Source organism: Pseudophryne corroboree, chromosome 12 (assembly GCF_028390025.1).
Source record: "Pseudophryne corroboree isolate aPseCor3 chromosome 12, aPseCor3.hap2, whole genome shotgun sequence".
Lineage (NCBI taxonomy): Eukaryota > Metazoa > Chordata > Amphibia > Anura > Myobatrachidae > Pseudophryne > Pseudophryne corroboree.
In genome coordinates this window covers 120,486,001-120,508,032 of record NC_086455.1, presented here as the reverse complement: position 1 = coordinate 120,508,032, position 22,032 = coordinate 120,486,001, and the positions used below count along the sequence as shown (strand labels likewise).

Sequence of the window (22,032 nt, the reverse complement as noted above, 5' to 3'; positions counted from 1 at the left end):
GTAATCCACGTACTTGGCAAAAAAACAAACCGCATTACCCGGACCACGCACTGAAAGGGGTCCCATGTTTACACATGGGACCCCTTTCCCCGAATGCCGGGACCCCCCGTGACTCCTGTCACAGAGGGTCCCTTCAGCCAATCAGGGAGCGCCACGTCGTGGCACTCTCCTGATTGGCTGTGCGCATCTGAACTCAGATGGCGCATAGCACTATGCCGCTCCATTATCTTCAATGGTGGGAACTTTGCGGTCAGCGGTGAGGTTACTCGCGGTCAGCCACTGACCGCGAGTAACCTCACCGCTGACTGCAAGGTTCCCACCATTGAAGATAATGGAGCGGCATGTGCCGTCTGACAGTTCAGACGCGCACAGCCAATCAGGAGAGTGCCACGACGTGGCGCTCCCTGATTGGCTGAAGGGACCCTCTGTGACAGGAGTCACGGGGGTCTCAGCAGTCGGGAAAGGGGTCCCATGTGTAAACATGGGACCCCTTTCAGTGCGTGGTCCGGGTAATGCGGTTTGTTTTTTTGCCAAGTACGTGGATTATAAAGAGAAGAGGACAGATGCTACACAGGATTTTTGTGAGTATCATTTTATTTTCAGGTACCCCATGGATTCTACATGGAGAAGTGGACAGAGTCGGCGTGTGAACATAGGTAAGTATGTGTGTGTCGGCGTGCATGTTTGTAATAAAGTTTTACTTTCACGGTGTCTGTGTACTGTTTTTATTTGGGTATTTTTTTTGCAGTAGAACTACAGGTACCAGCAGGCCCGTTTCCCCCCGCATGCTGGTACTTGTGGTTCTCCAAGTACCAGCTTGCGGGGGAGGCTTGCTGGGACTTGTAGTTCTGCTACAAAAACCAATATTCTTTTATTTGACACAAGGCTATCGGCCCCCCATCCGCAGCCATTGGATGGGGGGGACAGCCTCGGGCTTCACCCCTGGCCCTTGGGTGGCTGGAGGTGGGGGCCCTTGATTTAAGGGGTCCCCACTCCTCCAGGGTACCCCGGCCAGGGGTGACTAGTTGGGGATTTAATGCCACGGCCGCAGGGACCAGTATAAAAGTGTCCACCGGCTGTGGCATTATCTCTCCAGCTAGTCGAGCCCGGTGCTGGTGTTAAAAATACGGGGGACCCTGCACTTTTTGTCCCCCGTATTTTTTGCACCAGGACCAGATGCAGAGCCCGGTGCTGGTTGTAAAAATACGGGGGATCCCCTGTCAATTCCCCCCCCCCGTATTTTTACAACCAGGACCGGCTCAAAGAGCCCGAGGCTGGTTATGCTTAGGAGGGCGGACCCCACGCATTTTTTTTTTTCAAGATTTTTAACCCATTCCCACCCCTTCCCACTGAAAAACATGCTCTGATCTCTTCATATTATTTTAGTCAGTAAAAAAAAGATATATATTCTTTAAAAAAAATATATAAATAATACTTGTGGCTCCTAATAGACAAACCAAGTAGATAATCCCTTCTAATATAAATAGATATGCTATTAGCAACAACAAAAAAACACCAAAAAAAAAATGTTTTTACATTTTTTTATTATATTCCGCCACCAAAATGAGGCGGACTGAAATTGACGAAATGACTGTCGAAAAGCACTGTTGTCGAATCGACATTCTTCAATTGAATATACTTTTGTCGAAAAGCCGCATTTTTACCATTGCAGACATGTCGAATTTGACAACTGTCGAATTTCAAAAAGTCGAATCTGAAACGGCCGTTTTTTTGTCGAAAAGTACTGTATTGCATTGTCAAATTTTTTTTGTGTGTCGAAAATGCCCTGTTTTTCGACATTTGCGGCAATTCGACCGCAGTTGCATATACCCCATAATCTGTATGCGCTGCCTCAGGAAATCTGCATGGTCTTATGCCCCTAAACCTGTACTTGTAGGGCGCAATATGCTGTCATACTACAGCTTAACGCTGTTAACAGGGTCTGCACAGTAACTTGGCCAGCGCATGGTGCGGTGCGCTGGCTGGTGACCAAAATACCTGACTGTGGGGGTCATTCCGAGTTGGTCGCTCGCTAGCTATTTTTTGCAGCGCTGCGATCAGATAGTCCCCTCCTATGGAGGAGTGTATTTTCGCTTTGCAAGTGTGCGATCGCATGTGCAGCCGAGCGGTACAAAAACAGTTTGTGCAGTTTCTGAGTAGGTCTGAACTTACTCAGCCGCTGCGATCACTTCAGCCTGTCCGGTCCCAGAATTGACGTCAGACACATGCCCTGCAAATGCTTGGACACGCCTGCGTTTTTACAACCACTCCCTAAAGTAGGTCAATTGACACCCATAAACGCCATCTTCCTGTTAATCTTCATGCAATTGGATGTGCGAATGGATTCTTCATTAAATCCAGCGCCCAGCACGATTCGCTTTGTACCCGTATGACGCGCCTGTGCATTGCGGTGCATCTCCATGCGCAGTTTTGCCGAGTTTTGACCTGATCGCAGCGCTGCAAAAAATAGCTAGCGTGCGATCAGGTCGGAATGACCCCCCGTGTCTGTTACATAGCGGTAATACCGCTCAGATCTCTGGCGCCCGGCAGGGCACCTTGCCATAGCAACGGTCCACTCAGTGCGGTAATAGAGGCGCGCTGCAGCCAGCGGAAATGACTCAGCGCGCCCTTTCAGAGGAATGAGCTTACAATGGCTGGCGCTGGGTGCAGTAAGAGGCGACATTTTTCGCAGAACACGCTGCTAGCCATTTCCTGATACCCATTCACTACTCCAGTACTGTAAGTCAGAGGGGGCTAATGTGGGGACCAGTCTTGGTTACAAGACACCTGGGCTATTGGCTTCTAGGGGAGTTGTCTTATATCTGCCTGCACTTTTACTTGGTATTAGCATATAGGCAGGTGGTGGCTCCTTCCCTCACGTGCTCTCTCCTATCATACACTGCTTCACTGTCTGATATTTTGTGTTTCTTACTGTGTGCCTGTGGCTGTAAGAATGGCAGGGAAGAACAGTACTAAAGGTTCACAGAAAGTTTTCACTTGTAAGGGGTGTTCCCTTAAATTTACACAGACCTCTTCTGAGATTTCTTTACTCTGTGATAAATGTACCACGGACTCAGGCTCTCAGACAACCAGCGGGGTTCAGGACGCCCTGGCCTAGCTGTCGGCACTTACAGATGTAGGGGTATATGCAATTGCGGTCGAATTCCCGAAATTGTCGAATTTCGGGTCATTTTCGCCACAAAAAAAAAATCGTCAATGCAATTCAGTGCTTTCCGTCAAAAAAACGGACTTTCAAAATTCGACTTTTTGAAATTCGACTTTTTGCAAATTCAACTTTTCTGCAATGATACAAGTGCTGCAATTCGACAAAAGCATATTCAATTCAAGTTTGGAAATTCGACAGCAGTGCTTTTAGACAGTAAATTCGTCATTTTCAATCCGCCACACTTTGGAGGGTGAAAACAATAAAAAAAAAATTTAAACATGTTTTTTTTGGTGTTTTTTTTTTGGGGAATAGCAGATCTATTTATATTAGAAGGGATTAGGTACTTTTTTTTTTTTTTTTGGAGGCACAAGTATTATTTATATATTTTTTTAAATATTATATATATTTTTTTTTTTTTTTTAGTGCTGGAACGGTAAAATTTAAAAAAAAAATGGCGTGGGGTCCCCCCTCCAAAGCATAACCAGCCTCGGGCTCTTCGAGCTGGTCCTGGTTCTAAAAATGCGGGGAAAAATTGGGCAGGGATCCCCCGTATTTTTAAAACCAGCACCGGGCTCTGCGCCTGGTGCTGGTGCAAAAAATACGGGGGACAAAACGAGCAGGGGTCCCCCGTATTTTTCACACCAGCATCGGGCTCCACTAGCTGGACAGATAATGCCACAGCCGGGGGTCACTTTTATACAGTGCCCTGCGGCCGTGGCATTAAATATCCAACTAGTCACCCCTGGCCGGGGTACCCTGGGGGAGTGGGGACCCCTTTAATCAAGGGGTCCCCCCCCCCCCCAGCCACCCAAGGGCCAGGGGTGAAGCCCGAGGCTGTCCCCCCCATCCAAGGGCTGCGGATGGGAGGCTGATAGCCTTGAGTAAAATGACAAGAATATTGTTTTTTCCAGTAGTACTACAAGTCCCAGCAAGCCTCCCCCGCAAGCTGGTACTTGGAGAACCACAAGTACCAGCATGCAGGAGAAAAACGGGCCCGCTGGTACCTGTAGTACTACTGGGGAGAAAATACCCAAATAAAAACAGGACACAGACACCGTGACAGTAAAACTTTATTACACACTGCCGACACACACATACTTACCTATGTTCACACGCCGACATCGGTCCTCTTCTCCATGTAGAATCCACGGATACCTGAAAAGAAAAGTTCAATATACTTACCTCAGCCAGGGTCCAGAGATAAATCCACGTACTTGGCAAAAAAAGAAAACGGACACACAGACCACCGGACTGAAAGGGGTCCCATGCTGACACATGAGACCCCTTACCCCGAATGCCGGGACACCACGTGACTCCTGTCACTGAAGTCCCTTCAGCCAATCAGGAAGCGCTACTTCCGTGGCGCTCACCTGATTGGCTGTGCGCTGTCTGTGCTGTGACAGCGCATCGCACAGCTCGGTTCATTAGTTTCAATGGTGGGAACTTTGCCGTCAGCGGTGGGGTTACCCGCGGTCAGCCGCTGACCGGCGGGTGACCTCACCGCTAGCCGCAAAGTTCCCACCATTGAATATAATGGACGGAGCTGTGCGATGCGCTGTCACAGCACAGACAGCGCACAGCCAATCAGGTGAGCGCCACGGAAGTAGCGCTTCCTGATTGGCTGAAGGGACTTCAGTGACAGGAGTCACGTGGTGTCCCGGCATTCGGTGTAAGGGGTCTCATGTGTCAGCATGGGACCCCTTTCAGTCCGGTGGTCCGTGTGTCCGTTTTCTTTTTTTGCAAAGTACGTGGATTTATCTCTGGACCCTGGCTGAGGTGAGTATATTGATCTTTTCTTTTCAGGTATCCGTGGATTCTACATGGAGAAGAGGACCGATGTCGGCGTGTGAACATAGGTAAGTATGTGTGTGTCGGCAGTGTGTAATAAAGTTTTACTGTCACGGTGTCTGTGTCCTGTTTTTATTTGGGTATTTTTTTTCCAGTAGAACTACAGGTACCAGCGGGCCCGTTTTTCTCCCGCATGCTGGTACTTGTGATTCTCCAAGTACCAGCTTGCGGGGGAGGCTTGCTGGGACTTGTAGTTCTTCTGGAAAAAACAATATTCTTGTCATTTTACTCTAGGCTATCAGCCTCCCATCCGCAGCCATTGGATGGGGGGGACAGCCTCGGGCTTCACCCCTGGCCCTTGGGTGGCTGGGGGACCCCTTGATTGAAGGGGTCCCCACTCCCCCAGGGTACCCCGGCCAGGGGTGACTAGTTGGATATTTAATGCCACGGCCGCAGGGCACTGCATAAAAGTGACCCCCGGCTGTGGCATTATCTGTCCAGCTAGTGGAGCCCGATGCTGGTGTAAAAAATACGGGGGACCCCTACTCTTTTTGTCCCCCGTATTTTTTGCACCAGGCGCAGAGCCCGGTGCTGGTTTTAAAAATACGGGGGATCCCTGCCCAATTTCCCCCCCCCGCATTTTTGGAACCAGGACCAGCTCGAAGAGCCCGAGGCTGGTTATGCTTTGGAGGGGGCACCCCACGCCATTTTTTTTCCGTGTTTTTCCCGTTTTTTTTAAATCGCAGCAAAATCCGGCAAATCGGCCGTTTTTCGCCCGCGGGACTGTCGAATCCGTTTTTCATTGAATATGGTGATTTCCGGCAGCCACCTGCCGGAATTCACCTGTCGAATTGTGTCGAATTTAAAAACGGCGATAATTTGCCGCGATTCGCCGTGAATTGCATATACCCCGTAATGTCTGATTTATCATCTGAATTAGCTGCAGCCAGACGTGGCAGACAGGCCATTCAGGCACAGCCCATACAAGCTTCGGAGCCCGGATGGGCCATGGCACTTAAAAAGTCTGTAGACAGTTTAACCACCACTATGGGTACACATCACAGCTCACCTCACCCTGCTCAACCTGTGTCAAAGAAGCATTTACTTCCTACAGTATTGCAATCTGATGCGTCAGATGATGATGAGATGCCGGCCCTAGAGGAAGGGGAATTTGAGGAAACCGAGTTAGAATCACAAGTGGAAGATTCTAATACTTCCGCTAAGGCGGTGAATGCTCTTATACAGGTGGTTAGAGATGTCTTAAACCTCCCCGATAAAGAGGCAGAACCTACTCAGCCTTCTTTTTTTGGTAAAAAGCAAAAGTCATTGGCAACTTTTCCTGTATCAGAGGAATTAGATAGCCAATTTCAAGAAGCCTGGGTACACCCTGACAAGAAGTTTCAGATACCTAAACGGATTTTTACTTCTTTTCCTTTCCCTCCGGATAACAGAAAGCGTTGCGAAAATCCTTCTCTGGTGGATCCGTCAGTATCCAGGTTGTCAAAGAAAATCGTACTTCCGGTACCTGGGGCTACTTCACTGAAGGCGCCGTCTGACCGTAAGTTGGAAAACACCCTTAAATATATGTACACTGCAGCGGGGGTTTCATTACCCTCATGCATAGTAGGCTGCTGGGTTAATAGGGCCATAGAGGCATGGGCACAGAAGCTTGCTTCTTGCTTTCAAAGTGCTATGCCCCAAGATGAGTTAATCACCTTGTCACAACGCATCCAGCAATTTGCAGTCTATCTCTGTGAGGCCTTCAGGGAGATCGGCCTGCTCTCTTCCAGGATTTCGTCCATGGCGGTGTCAGCATGCCGAGTGCTGTGGCTCTGACAGTGGTCTGCGGATGAAGAATCAAAGAGAGAAGTTGAAAGTCTCCCCTACACGGGAGATGCTCTATTTGGAGATTAATTAGATAAGTGGATCTCTAAAGCTACAGGAGGTAAGTCCACTTACCTTCCCTCTGCAGCCCCACCTCCTCACCGTACTTATTCGGGACCCTCCTTCTGGTCCTTTCAGTCTTCCCGATTTTGTGGCACAGCCAGAGGTAGCGTGAGAGCCTCCTCTCGTGTTACCAGATCTAGAGGACGCAAGACAGCCGCTGCTGCTCCAGTGGAACAGAAGACGACTGCTAAGCCCACCGCATGACTGACTTCCCTCCTACCGGGAGGATTCCAAGGTAGGAGCTCGTCTCAGGGACTTCAGTCATGTCTGGGAGGGCACCTGCAAAGACGCCTGGGTCAAGGATCTCATTCGGCAGGGATATAAGATCGACTTCGAAACTGTTCCTCCGAACATAATCTTCACCTTCCAGTTGCCAGGTTTACAAATAAAACAAGTCAATCTGCAGCAAGCCATCCACAGGCTCCTGGTTCAGGCGGTGGTGGTTCCTGTGCCGCCTCAACACCGCAACGAAGGCTTCTATTCCAATTTGTTTGTCGTGCCCAAACCGGCCGGCTCAGTCAGGCCCATCCTGAATCTAAAATACCTGAATCCGTACCGCCAGGTTTTCAAATTCAAGATGGAGTCACTGCGGGCAGTCATTGCAGGTTTGGAGGAACAGGAGATTTTGGTGTCTTTGGATATCAAGGATGCCTACCTCCATATCCCCATCTGGCCTTCTCATCAGGCTTACCTTCGTTTTGCCCTCAGGGACACACAGTATCAATTACAGACCCTTCCTTTCGGTCTCTCATCGGCGCCCAGGGTTTTCACGAAGGTCATGGCGGAAATGATGTTACAACTCCGGTAACAGGGAGTGAATGTGGTGCTGTACCTAGACAACCTCCTCATAAAAGCACCGTCCAGGGAAAGGCTACTCCATGGCATATCGCTCACTCAGAATCTGCTCATTCACCACGGGTGGATTCTCAACTTTCAAAAATCTCAGCTGGAACCCACTCAACGGCTACAATTCCTGAGGATGATCCTTAACACTGTGTCACAATGGGTTTTCCTGCCCCTGGACAAGGTCCAGGCAAATTCAGACAATATTCTGTTTGGTCCTACAACCTTGTCAAGTTTCCATACATCTCTGCATACGCCTCTTGGGCAAGATGGTAGCTTCCTTCAAGGCCATTCAGTACGGACGGTTTCATTCACATCCATTTCAGTTGGATCTACTCTCCAAGTGTACAGGTTCACATCTACATATGCATCGGATAATCCGCCTTTCACCCCAATCTCGCCTGTTGCTTCTGTGGTGGTTACAGAGCACACACTTGCTGGCGGGTCGGTCCTTCAGCGTGAGCATCTAGATCCTCCTAACCACAGATGCAAGGGTTGGGGGGCGGTGACCCAAGGGTCTCATTTTCAGGGTCGTTGGTCCAGCACGGAAGCGGCCCTTCCCATCAGTATTTTGGAGTTGAGGGCAATCTTCAATGCCCTCTGTCAGGCTTTCCCTTTATTGCACGGCCACCCTGTTCAGGTTTAGTCGGACAATGCCAAGGCTGTGGCCTACATCAACCGCCAGGGCGGAACGAAGAGCAGAGCGGCTATGAGGGAAGTCACCAGAATACTGCTATGGTCTGAAAAATACCCCACAGCCATTTCTGCGATTTTCATCCCTGGAGTCGAAAATTGGGAGGCGGATTATTTAAGCAGACAGGATCTAGACCCAGGAGAACGGGGCCCTTACCCCCTTAGGTGTTCCACCGGCTCACAGCTCGGTGGGGGACTCCAGAGATCGATTTGATGGCGTCTCGCCACAACAACAAACTCAACCGTTACTGTTCGCGAACGCAGGACCCGGGCGCAGCGGCAGTGGATGCACTGACAACGCCTTGGAGTTTCCGGATGATCTACATCTTTCCTCCTATCCCTCTGCTTCCTCGAGTACTGAAGCGGATAAAACGAGAGGGTGTATTGCCGATCCTCATCACTCCAGATTGGCCGCGAAGGGCGTGGTATGCCAACCTGTACGGTCTTCTTGTCGATGGCCCTTGCCCCTCAGGACGATCTTCTTCAGCAAGGTCCTTTTAGTTTATCCACACTTACGGTGGCTACGTTTGACGGCGTGTCTATTGAAGAGGCATTACTAACTTTCAAAGGCTTATGTGGTCTGGTGTGAACGGAAAGATTATCCGTCCACGGTTTTCCGGTTGGGTCGTGTCTTGCGGTTCCTGCAGACGGGTTTGGATGCTGGCTTACGGTTAGGGTCTCTAAAAGTTCCGATTTTGGCTTTGTCAATCTTCTTCCAACAACGGTTGGCTTTGCTGCCGGACATCCAAACGTTTTTGCAGAGGGTGCTACGTATCCAACCTCCATCTACTGCAACAACTGCTCCTTGGGACTTGGCTCCTGTCCTGGATTTTTTCCAGTGTTCATTTTTTGAACCATTTGAAACAGCGGACTTCAAGTATCTCACACGGTAGACAGCTACTCTCCTTGCCTTGGCTTCGGCTCGAAGGGTGTCTGAACTGGGAGCTCTATCCTGCAAACCTCCTTACCTCATCTTCCATGCCGACATGGCTGAATTACGCACTCAACAGGCTTTCATGCCTAAGGTGGTCTCCGCCTTCTATATTAACCAACTCATTGTGGTTCCGGTGTTTTCCCCTGCTTCTTCAGGCTCCAGGGCTCTGGACGTCGTGCGGGCTCTCCGTATCTATGTGAAGAGGTCGACCGATTTACAGAAGACGGACTCCCTGTTTATCCTATATGATGCTAATAAGTTGGGCAGGACTTATACGGCAGTACCACTGGACTTATACGCCATTACCACTGGACTTATACGGCAGTACCGCTGGAATTATACGGCAGTACCACTGGAATTATACGGCAGTACCACTGGAATGGACTTCTACGCCAGTACCACTGGACTTATACGCCAGTACCACTGGACTTATACGCCAGTACCACTGGACTTATACGTCAGTACCACTGGACTTATACGCCAGTACCACTGAACTTATACGCCAGTACCACTGGACTTATACGCCAGTACCACTGGACTTATACGCCAGTACCACTGGACTTATACGCCAGTACCACTGGACTTATACGCCAGTACCACTGGACTTATACAGCAGCAAAGGGACACCACCACTGGACTGATGCAGGTCAACACAGCACCACTGCAATGGACTTGACTTATACAGCAGCACTGGACATATGGCAGCAGAGGACACCACCACTGTGACTGGACTGATGCAGCACAAGACACCACCACTGGATGGATGAATCACAACACAGCACCACTGGACTGGACTTATACAGCAGCACTGGACATATGACAGCAGAGGACACCACCACTGTGACTGGACTGAGCAGCACAAGACCGTACTGGAATCGCCACCCCACTTTCCCTCCTGCACAGACACTGAGGACGGAGACACATCCTCTCGTTACACTCTCCGGGACTGGAGTGAAAATGGTGGCTACGCGCGGCACCTTATATGGAATACAAAACCCACGAGAATGCGGGATGATGACGTTTTGCCTCGTTCTGCTTTCTGAGGCAGGCAGGAAAACCGGAGCCGGGCTCGGATCCGGGCTTGGGTAGTGAAGTCCGGGGGGGGTTCGGTTCAGACACAGTGAGTGAGTGATTCTAGTCTTGACTCTCATTCACATTCTGAAGGCTCAGGAAGGATGAGAGACCACCACTGTGCTCCTCCAGCATTCCTAGGGGCTGTCGAAAATGGCAGGGCACCCACAAGTCACTGCCACTAGAACTGAGCACTGGCGGGAGCCGGCCGTGAGAACAGCGCAGGGCGGGAAGGAAGGGAGGGCGCGCGCGCGGTGTGACCTGCTGACATCACACCGCGAGGCAGTCGGACCATGACTGAGGGTTGGCTGGGCTGTGCGGCCAGCAGCCCATCCACAAAGAAGTTGACAGTTCAGCTACTGAGAGTGAGTCTGACTGGCGGTACAGCGGTAGGGGGTTACTGTAAGGTCGGGCAGCGATGCAGGAGGTTATCCGATCATCGCTATCTGTGTGCTGCTGTAGTAGCACTGCTACAACAGCAGCACACAGACAGCGATGATTGCAGGCGTGACGTGCGCGCGCGGGGAAGGGGGTGCCGGACATTAAGTGGAGCCAGGCACCCCCCCGTGCGCACGCCTATGCTTATTAGTTGTGTGTTGCTTGATTGGATCAGCTGTTCAGTTCTCTGTTCTGTTCTTATGTTCCTGTTCTGTCAGTTCTCTTTACCTCTCCAGTCTTGTCTGTTCTCTTCGGACATAGTTTGTCTGAACTGGGTCTGTTGGGAGGGGCATAGAGGGGAGGAGCCAGCACACACACATTAATTTTTAAAGTGCACTGGCTCTCGGACCCCATCTATACCCCACTGTAAACAGCAACTCCATTATCCCCTATGGACCCATAGAAAAGGATTTAACGGTGAGTACCAAAATCCCATTTTATAAAATGTATAACCTTCTGTTATGTTTTTCCAAAGTTCCCTGAAGAACTGCAGAGGTTATCGGCTAACCTACGTACCATAGACCTGTCCAGTAACAAGATAGAAGTTTTACCTCCGACTATGGGAAAGTTCTGCATGCTCAAGAGTTTGACGCTAAACCATAACAGACTGAGTAAGAATTTCCTTATTCCTAATCAGGGCAAACGTGGCATAATACTGGCTGAATACTGGCGCCACAACAACCGCAACGCCTGCAGAATTGACCTTTTATCTTCCATCAATTATGTTAGTTGTAAAGAATTGGCCCTCAAATGATGATTCAGTTAGCCGCGACAACTAGTGTCTGAAACTGTAGTTCCTTTTAGAATTCACAATTAACATTGCTGAAAAGTACAAATCTGCTAAAGCATAGGAACCAAGTGGACATTTGCTTTCATAGTTAAACCTGTATTGGACAGATTAAAGGTAACTGGCGATTGGTTGAGATGGTATTCTGCAGATTTGCTCCTTTTACGCAATGTTAGTAAGTAACCCTCTTTGTCTGTTCAGTTTATGCGGATGCAGCAAAGTATTTTTGTATATGATGCTTGAAGAACTCTGCAGCCATTGCATTTAAGGAGTATGGAGTGAAAGGGACCCGCGCCGAAGATCGACACTGTCTAGGTCGACAGTCACTAAGTCGACAGGGTATCAAGGTCGACAGGTCAAAAGGTCGACATGAGTTTTTCACTTTTTTTTCCTTTTTTTAACTTTTTCATATCTAACGATCCACGTGGACTACGATTGGAACGGTAATCTGTGCCGAGTGAAGCGAGGCACTTTGCCCGAAGCATGGCGAGCGAAGCGAGCCATGTGAGGGAACACGGTGCACTAATTGGGGTTTCCGGTCACTCTACGAAGAAAACGACACCAAAAAAAAAAACCTCATGTCGATCTTTCGACCTGTTAACCTAGCACATGTCGACCTAGAAACCCTGTTGCCCTAGTGATTGTTGACCTAAACATTGTCGACCTAGACACTGTCGATCTAATGATCCACACCCGGGGTGAGATGTATAAAGTGTTGGAGAGATAAAGGGGCAGATTTAATAACAAGTGATAGTCTTGTTATTGCTTGTTACAAATTATGCTTCATCCAATCAGCTCCTGTCATGTCTTGGTTGGCGCACCATTTATCGTTTGAAACGAGTGATCAAATTATCAACCAATCAGCTCCTAAATGGTCATTTTTCAAAACAGCCTGTAACATGGCAGTTAGAAGCTGATTGTTTAGTACTTTATCTCTCTCCAAGGCTTGATACTTCTCACCCATGGTGCTCAATATCCAGCAATATCACAACAATGATCCGATCACATAGATACATGCAGGAATCAGAGTAGTAGCTTAGTAAATATGGCCAGGTACACCCATCTTTATCAGAGCGACATTCCAAATACTTGGTACATTCTCAGCACGCAATCTGCCCCTTAGTACATTGTGGTTATAAAGAGGATAGTTTTGTATTGTACTGATAATTAAATACACAATAAAAACAAATAATGCATCAACAGAATGTTGAAGCCCAGGTATTTTTTGCATTTAATATTATCGCCGTCCTAAATTTAGGGGGTCAGTTTATTAAATCTATGTATATTTGCCATATATATGTATATACTTTTCACCCAGGGCCCTTTATTCAGTTGTACTGGTCACTTGGCATTTAGTGGTTAGCGCTGTGACTATGAGCAAATAAGACATTGCAGTAATAGGCAGGATTTAATTTGTAGTTCAGATTTGGTTATACTGGGGCTGATTGCTTGTATCATAGAATCATGCCTTGTACTGTCACTGGTAATTCACTCTTATGCAGAAATAAATTATGTATACTTGAATTATTGCAGAAATGCTGAATTATTCAATCATGGGGGCGTTAATTAGTTAACCCAGGGTCTGTCTGTGAATCATCTGGTTTTGAGGGTTTATTTTGTAGCAGCTTAGTATAGAGACTGTTCACATGTATTGCTGAATGCCAGACATACGTATTTATTACATTTCCTCTGACAGAGTGCAAAGGTAGCTGGTTTAATGTCATTAAATTGCCATTTTGCAGTAGTACTGAACATTTCAGCTTTTCCTATCTCTGCATTTGTTTTTACTTTGTTGTTTCTCTGTTTGGTGTGTATTGTCGGGATCGGTATGAAATACCTCCAATCAAAATCCCGACACCAATTGACCGATGGTCAAAATCCCGACATTTAAAATACCGACAAGGTCAAAATCCCGACATGTAAAATGCCGACAGGTCAAAATACCGACATGCGGTTTTTGTTGTTTTTTGTGTGTGTATGTCGACATAAGTCAACATGGACACCATATAAAGTGTACCGCGTCCCCTCGCATGGCTCAGTGCATCGCTGCGCTCGGCACACTATTATATTCCCCCTCCAGGTCCACTGGGATGGTAAAGTATGCACAAGTCGGTTTCAATGAAAAAAAAATCATTAAAAACGCATGTCGGTATTTTGACATGTCGGCATTTTGACCTTGTCGGTATTTTAAATGTCGGTATTTTGTCCATGTCGGGATTTTGACCTTGTCGGGATTTTGACCATCGGTCAATTGGTGTCGGGATTTTGAACGTCGGGATTTTGATTGGAGGTAAACTGACTGCATCCCGTATTGTCCACTATCTAGCATAAACACAAGTAGGGACTTCTGTAAGAATAGTTTGCAAAATAGCTCATTGGCAGTAATACCCCTTTTACACTCACACAGCCGGGTCACTCCTGGGATGCATTCCCGGGACTGACCCCTTTCACACTGCACTAAGACCTGGGATCGACTCGGGACCGCCCCATTTACACTGATCCCGGGATATCCCTGCAAATGCATATGTATGTAATTAGAAATGGCCTTTTTCTGGCTCACATAGATGAGGTCACAATAGTCAACAAAGGGAGGGGTGGGGCCTGCTCACAGCATTGCTGCAGTCATGGCCGACGGAGTACCAGTGTGTATGCCGGAGCTGCTTTTTCAGAGTTTTCATTTTGTTTAAAACTTGCTGTTGTGTGCAGATGATTCCTCTGGCTTCCAGCATCTTGGATATGTTTTTATAAATGACTGCATCTTTCACTGTGCCTGTTATCTGCCTCATTATTTCCTCCTCTCCCCTAATGCTGAGCAGCTCTCTCACCTCCTGGTCTGTCCAGGTCGCCATGCTGCCTTGCTCCCACGCTTCCAGGACACTCCCCTGGGCTCTGAAAGATGACATCATCTTTTCTGAGCCCAAGAAAGCTCCAGTCCGAGGCCTTTTAACAGTCCTGGGTAGTGAATCCCGGGACTGACCCCTTTCACACTACACTGCTTCCCGGAACGGTCCCGAATTCAACCCTGGTCGAGACCTGGGATGCTCATCCCGGGAAATTGTACCTGTACCCTTTCACACTGAGCAAAATCCCGGGATGATGCGCGTTCATGTGCAATATCCCGGGATATTTTTGCGAGTGTAAAAGGGGTATTACTGAACTCACTTTAGCACATTACCAGGGAGCATATTTATTTTCCTCCCACTGCTTGATGCAAAAAATGGCACAATATCTGTGGCTGGGGCACAATGGCTGTTGCTCGGGCAGGATCCGGGGCATAGCAAGTAAGTAGTAGGAAGTCCCTAGGTTACATGTGATACGGTACAACTACATGGTCCTATCCAACAATCTGTGCAATGTTTATAAATATAGGACGTTTTTGCCCATTCTTTTCCTGCTTAACTGTTTTTTCTACTAGTTTTTGGTGCAATTGGCTTTTTAAAGGTTTTTCATTCAGATATATAGGGGGTGATTCAATAGTTTTTTGGCCACCCGATTGGAGCAATTCAATTGTTGCTCCAATCGGGTGTCCGTTACTTCTAATGCACCCAAAAGCAGTTAGTTTAGTAAACCCAACTAAAGTCCTGACTGCGACATGAAAAGTGCTGTTTGGGCGCCCAACCGGGACACGTTTCACACATTTCAGCTCGCCATCTCGGGAGGTGTCTTGGCGCATTCAGGGATATAGTCTGTTCTATAGGCGTGATATGAGAGAGGCGTATCGATGAAAGTGACAGCATACACAGACGCTCGGCTGCCCACATAGGAGGCCGTACACAGACAGAGAAACTGTATCTGCTATAGGGCTGCTGCAAGTTTCAGTGGTGTGACTGATGGTGGCACCTAATGGTGTACAGACGCTGATAGTGGGCGTCTCAGCCTTGCACATTCGGACGCACAGATGTATACAAAGGAAGGACTGTGTAGTGACATTTGCATAATGTAATAAAGACATTTAGGACATTTGCTGGGACACTTGTTCTGCCGCAACTCTGCCCCCTCCCCCGTCTCTGTCATCCATGTCTCCCATCTGCTTGTGTCTCTCTCACCCCACCTTGCACTGGTCACGTGAGGTTGGCTGCGGTTGTGCCGACTCTGGGTCCAGACCCCATTCTGCTGTCACTGTTCCAGCCTCCAGGCATCCTTACTTGACACCCTTTCCCAGATTCGTGACTCTCTATAGCCGTATCACAGATTTATATGGCATGCTCCCTCATCTTCATATTATTTTAATTTACTTTGTAAATTTAATATGGAATCTGTAGCTGCAGTTACAAGGGGTTGAGAAATTCTTATTTCTGTTTAAAATAATTTGAATATTTATTTTAAAGATGAGATTCTGCAGCACTAAAATGTGATAAGATGTACCAATGTCCAGAATTACGCAGGAGGGGTGTCACTCCACCAACTGGCTGATAGTGGTGGAAATGATTTCTCATCCATCATTCCAAAATATACAATAAATGGTTGTTTGGGGCCAGATGTGGTGGCACGTGGTTACATCTGTGTCATGCTGGCCACATCTCTGCTTGTCTTCCTATAAGATCTTTTTCCAGGCAGGACAGAAATACTACAAAATGGGGTGAATACAATTACTCTGACGTTTTCATGTAAAAACAGCTGGTTGCCTGTTTTTACTTGCACCGCTATCGCAATCCTGGGAGATGTTCTTCTGCCCACTGTGGCTTTTGCTGCTGCTGCTATTTCCTTGAAGTTCCATTCTGACATCACCCATATAAACATTATCATGAACTGCCTTGAAGGTCCTGACAAATGCACCATGTCATTCACCTCTCTCTGAGTCACGGAGGTCTCCTCTTGCAGTCATGCTAGCAATAATGTTAGACAACTAGGGGAGGCTAGTATTTCACAAAGTATATGTTACAGGGGTATCCGGTCTCTAGGTCGACAAGACTTAGGTCGACCACTATTGGTCGACGGGATCTCTAGGTCGACATGTTCTAGGTCAAAAGGTCGACATGAGTTTTTCACATTTTTTCTTTTTTGAACTTTTTCATACTTTACGATCCACGTGGACTACGATTGTGAATGGTAACCTGTGCCGAGTGCAGCGGTAGCCCGAAGCGAGTGGACGCAGTGCACTAATTGGGGTTCCCGGTCACTGTACAGCGAAAACGACACCAAAAAGGATTTAAAAACTCATGTTGACCTGTCGACCATAGACCTAGAGACCCTGTCGACCTAGAATCCCTGTCGACTTAGTTACTATCGACCATTAGTGGTCACTCTAGACACTGTCGACCTAAAGTCTTGTCGACCTTCAATACCACACTTGTTACAGGAGAGGCAAAAACTCTCACATCAAGAGGTTGAAAATTGTAGGTGAGTGTCATGTGATCAGTTTGCATCCTGGGATTCTCTCTTTGGTTACATGCTCTCCACTGCTGTCAAGTCTCTCAGACAGTGACAACAAATTTTGAGGGGTGACCAAAAGTCTCCCATTCCTTTGGTTCTCTAGAAATGTTTTTCAGCTAGCAATGTGTATTCATAAAGCTATAGGCTGGAATGTAATGAAGTCAGAGCTCAGCCGGCATCCCACACGGCACCTGAACTTGGACTTCATTACATCCCGTCCATAGTCAGAGCTGGATTAAGTTTATGGGGGGTCCGGGGCACTTCAGACAGGGGTGCCTCTAATAAAGAGGCAGACATATAGCGTATAGGTATCCCATAGAAAGGAAGAGGTGTCTCTTGGCGGACTTTTGAATTAGTGTAAATCTGTATTAATAATTACTGATGTGGGTCTTTCCCGCGGGGTCTAGATCAGAGGTCCTCAAACTCGGTCCTCGGGGGCCCACAGAGTGCATGTTTTGCAGGTAACCCAGCAGGTGCACAGGTGTATTAATTACTCACTGACACATTTTAAAAGGTCCACAGGTGGAGCTAATTATTTCACTTGTGATTCTGTGAGGAGTCCTGCAAAACATGCACCGTGTGGGGTCCTGAGGACAGAGTTTGAGGACCTCTGGTCTAGATTTACACTCACTTAAAAGCCGGTTGAGTGCCGCCTATTGTGTGTATTAAGCTAGGAGGACATCCTGGCATTATATTGAGTAAAGACCCCAATAATATTTTTCTCAGTTTTGCCTCTCTTGTAGGAAGATTGGTTTCCTCTTTTCCCCCTCGTCTTCTTTTTACACCTGCAGTTCCCGGGGTTACTGGACCCCAGTGGCCCCCCCCCCACACACACCTTTAATCTGGCTCTGCCCATAGTGTCTTCTATTGTAAGTTTTTTGTTTTTTTAAAGTTATTTCCTTTCTCAGCCAGGCTTCCAGATGAGTTTTGCAAATTGAAAAAACTGGAAACCCTGCTTCTAAGTGGCAACCAGATTACCCGTCTCCCGGCTGACTTTGGTCAGCTGTCTGCGCTGAAGACGCTCAACCTCTCTGGCAACCAGCTACGTGCAATGCCCCCGCAGCTCTGCAGCTTGCGGCACTTGGATGTGGTGGACCTGTCAAAAAATAAAATCCAGGCAGTTCCAGATGAGGTGGCTGGCATGCAGTCCATAGAGATAAACTTGAACCAGAACCAGGTCAGTAAATACAAGAGTTTGATCTTTAATTGCCTTTATCTCATTCCATTAAATGGCCACTAAGTCAAAATCACTTCAATGTTTCCGAACTCTCTAAATTTCTGTGCAGAAAGCCGCAATGTTTTATAGTCTGGAAACCCTCAGTGTGCTTGACATGAAGGACATGTGGTACTGTTGCCCTGTCACACCCGAGTGTGTAGCGGCTTGACATAGGAATCACTCAAGAAACCAGTGTTCCGAAGTCACTTTAATATTATGCTAACTGGGCTCTGGACTTAGGGACTGATTGAGGTTTGCAAGCAAAACAATTTTGCACTGCAGGTGGGGCAGATGTAATGTGCAGAGAGATTTAGATTTTAGTGGGTTATATTTTTTAGTGCAGGGTAAATACTGGCTGCTTTTGCATGCAGCCCACAGATGTTAGACAGCTTTATTTTTACACTGCAATTTTGATTTCAGTTTAGACACACCCCACCCAAATCTGTCAGTGCACATGTTACATCTGCCCCACCTACAGTGCAACATGGTTTTGTCCAGTTGCTTACAGACCTGAATAAGGCCCTTAGAACAGTGGTTATCTGGTTTGGATATTACAGAGCTATGAATCACTTGTGTGCCCACGCCCTATACTTATTTCGTTATGCCTTTTTTAAATTCACATATACTTTCAAAACACCAATTGTACACTGTTTTGATTACCTTATTTAGATATCACAGATCTCGGTTCAGGTTTCTCAGTGCCCACGCCTCAAGGTACTTCGATTGGAGGAGAACTGTCTCGAGCTCAGCACATTGCCCCCAAGCATCCTCAGTGACTCTCAAATTTCCTTGTTGGCTGTGGAGGGGAATCTCTTTGAAATAAAGAATCTTCGGGACTTGGATGGTTATGACAAGGTCAGTACGTGTGTGATGTAACTTGGTGAGATACAGCAGTGGGGGCAGCATGTATGTATGGAGAATATTTTCTTTCTCCGGCAGGGTCCACAGGATAACATTGGGATATGATAAAGCGACAGCGGATTTGCACCAATCGGTCAAAGCTTTTCAGCCTCCCAACATGCAACGGGCCCGTCCATATATCCCCGCCTCCTGGCTCAGACAAATCAGTTTTTTGTTTGGTGCGGCAGGAGCCGGACCATGGTCAATGGACTGCTGGTTTTTAGTAGCCCTAAGCTTTCTTATTTTATTTTTATAGTCTTACTATTTTTTTTGAGTGATCTTTGTAAAAAGTGTCTTATACGTACCTTAGAAAGAGTTGCTCCAACAACTCATCCGCCGGGCCGCGACAACGCTTACCCACGAGTACAGTGCTGTTTCGGCGGGCGGCTGTGTCGGATATACTAGCAGGTCCAGCAGACGTGACCAGGCTGTGGCCGGAACCCGGGGAGAAGGTAAGGCATCGGTTCCGCTTAGAGGGGGAATACGGACACAGCCCCACTGTTTTGGGAGGAGACTACCAAACAGTTGCTGACGCGGCTGCTACCTCGAGTGCACCAGCGCTAGGCCTTAGGGATCATAGGCTCCAGTAGTATGAGACCGCGATCCCTAGGGTTGATGTCAGCAGTGGGGGGTCAGACGCTCTCCTGGTCGCCCCTCCCCCTGGTTCATGACCAGTTTCCACAGAGTCTCCCGCCATGCACTGTTTTCCCGCTTCCGTCTGAGACGCTGTGCACTAAGGGACACAGTCACAGCATAGGCGGCTATGTGACTGGTGCGCCAGTGTTCACTTGGGCGTCTGTGTTCACTATAGGTTCACGGAGCGGCGGTGTACACTAATAGCGTCTGGATCCACTCAGCGTTCGCAGATGTATTGATCGATCCTGGAAGCGGGGTAAGTCTCCCTGTATCCCACTCTACTGAGTATGGGTTATACAGCACTAAGTCTCTATCTACTTTTTGAGTATGAATAGTCAGATAAGTGCATAATGCATGAGTCTGATAGTATTACTGTGGTTTCTTTCGCTATGCATCTGAATACGGTTAAAACTTTTATAAAGTAATGTAGTAATGGGCTGTACCAGGAATAGGTTACATGATTAACCCTTACATGCAGCTTCACACCTGCGGTTTATCACTTCCAGCAGCAGCCTCTCAAAAGAAACAGGCTGAAAAGCCAGTGATAAGTAAATCTACATCTTCACAGTCTACACATGTTTCAGATGAGGATTCATTGGATGATGAAGGCTCATTAAGCTCTGGTTCTGCATACGAAGTGGAGAAGGTAGGCCTCAGCTCAGTGGATATAACGGAGTTAATTAAGGCAATCAAAGCCATTCTATCCTTGAAGAATCAGCAGAGCCTGTGTTAAAATCCAAGGCATCTATGTTTAAACGTCCCAAAACAGTTAAGACTGAGTTTCTTGGGTCAGATCAGCTGACGGAAATCATGGAAGAGGCTTGGGCTATGCCCAGTAAGAAGTTTAGAATTCCTAGGAAGTGGAAATCCAATTATCCTCTTCCAGCTGGGGATTGTTTAAAGAGGGAGGTGGCACCCAAAGTAGATACGCATGTTATTCGATTAGTACGAAAATCTACATTACCTCTGCCTTCAACATCATTAATTGATTTCATGGAGAGTGGTGGGGTTTTTTTAAACCATCTTTTTCCCTGTCTGCGGCAGTCGTAAGACCAACCATAGCTTCAGCTTGGATGGCAAAAGCAGTGGCTGCCTGGGCTGATTCATTGGAAGGAGATGGCATCTAGAGAGCACAAATCCCATATGGCACATATAAAACATGCTGCAATGTTCTTAGAAGAAGCAGCTTTGGATATGAGTACAATTGCCTCCAGGGCATCCGCTTCAACAGTAGCCGCTCGCAGAGCAGTTTGGCTACGTACATGGAAAGCTGATACAGAATCTAAAAAGGCTTTGGAGTCTTTACCTTTCTCTGGAGATATTCTTTTTGGTAAAGAATTGACAGATATTTTGGACTCCGAAGCAGACTACAAGAAAGTAAAGTTTCCTTACACATACAAATTCAAACCTTAAGTTCCAGCTTTTCAGCCCTTTTGGTCTCAATGAAAAGCTAAAGGGAAAAGTGATGGCAAACAGCCCCATTACAACAAGTCTGATAAGATTAAAAAGCATTGGGCTACCAGAGGGCCGGTTGGTAAAACAGAAAATAAGCCATCAGCCTGATGGTGTGGGCCTCCAGGGTGGAGACTGACTTCTTCAGTTTGCTCAGATCTGGCAGCAGTCTACAACAGATGCCTTGGTACAGGAAGTGGTATCTCTCGGTTATGCATTTGCCTTCAAGAAACACCCTTCTCTTAGGGTTTTTTGTACCAGCCCATCTCGGGTAGAGACAAAGGCCAGGGCTTTGCAAGAGGCAGTTCAGAAATTGCTTCAGTCAGGGTTAATCATTCCAGTTCCTCCTGCACAACGAGGACAGGGTTTTTACTCCAACCTGTTTCTAGTTCAGAAGCCAAATGGGTCATTCCGGCCCATTCTCAATCTCAAAGTGCTGAACAAGTACATTTGTGTACCTCAGTTTCATATGGAGACTTTATGTTCTATCATTTTGGCCATGGAGCCAGGGGATTATATGGTATCCCTGGATATCCAGGATACTTAGCTACATGTTCCTATAGCACTGTCCCATCAATGCTATCTCAGGTTCGCTATCTTCCAACAGCATTTTCAGTTCCAGGCCCTAACTTTTGGGTTAGCCACAGTCCCCAGAGTATTTACCAAGATTATGGTGGTAATGGCAGCTTATCTCCGCCAGCAGGGGAAAAGAATTTTTCCATACCTCAACTTTCTTTTAATCCTGGCACAGTCTCAGGAATTGCTCCTGTGTCATCTGCAACAGACAA

At 47.4% G+C, this 22,032-nt stretch overlaps 1 protein-coding gene across 4 annotated transcripts in view; it reads left to right on the top strand.

Annotated features, from left to right (window-relative positions):
• Positions 1-22,032, top strand: part of LRRC57 (leucine rich repeat containing 57) — a 60,212-nt gene that overhangs the window by 26,032 nt on the left and 12,148 nt on the right. For all 4 annotated transcript variants that reach the window (XM_063947933.1, XM_063947932.1, XM_063947935.1 and 1 more), the window contains exons 3-5: positions 11,356-11,491; positions 17,949-18,217; positions 18,926-19,111. In XM_063947933.1, coding sequence (XP_063804003.1) covers positions 11,356-11,491; positions 17,949-18,217; positions 18,926-19,111 — 591 coding nt within the window. The remainder of the gene's footprint in view (positions 1-11,355; positions 11,492-17,948; positions 18,218-18,925; positions 19,112-22,032) is intronic.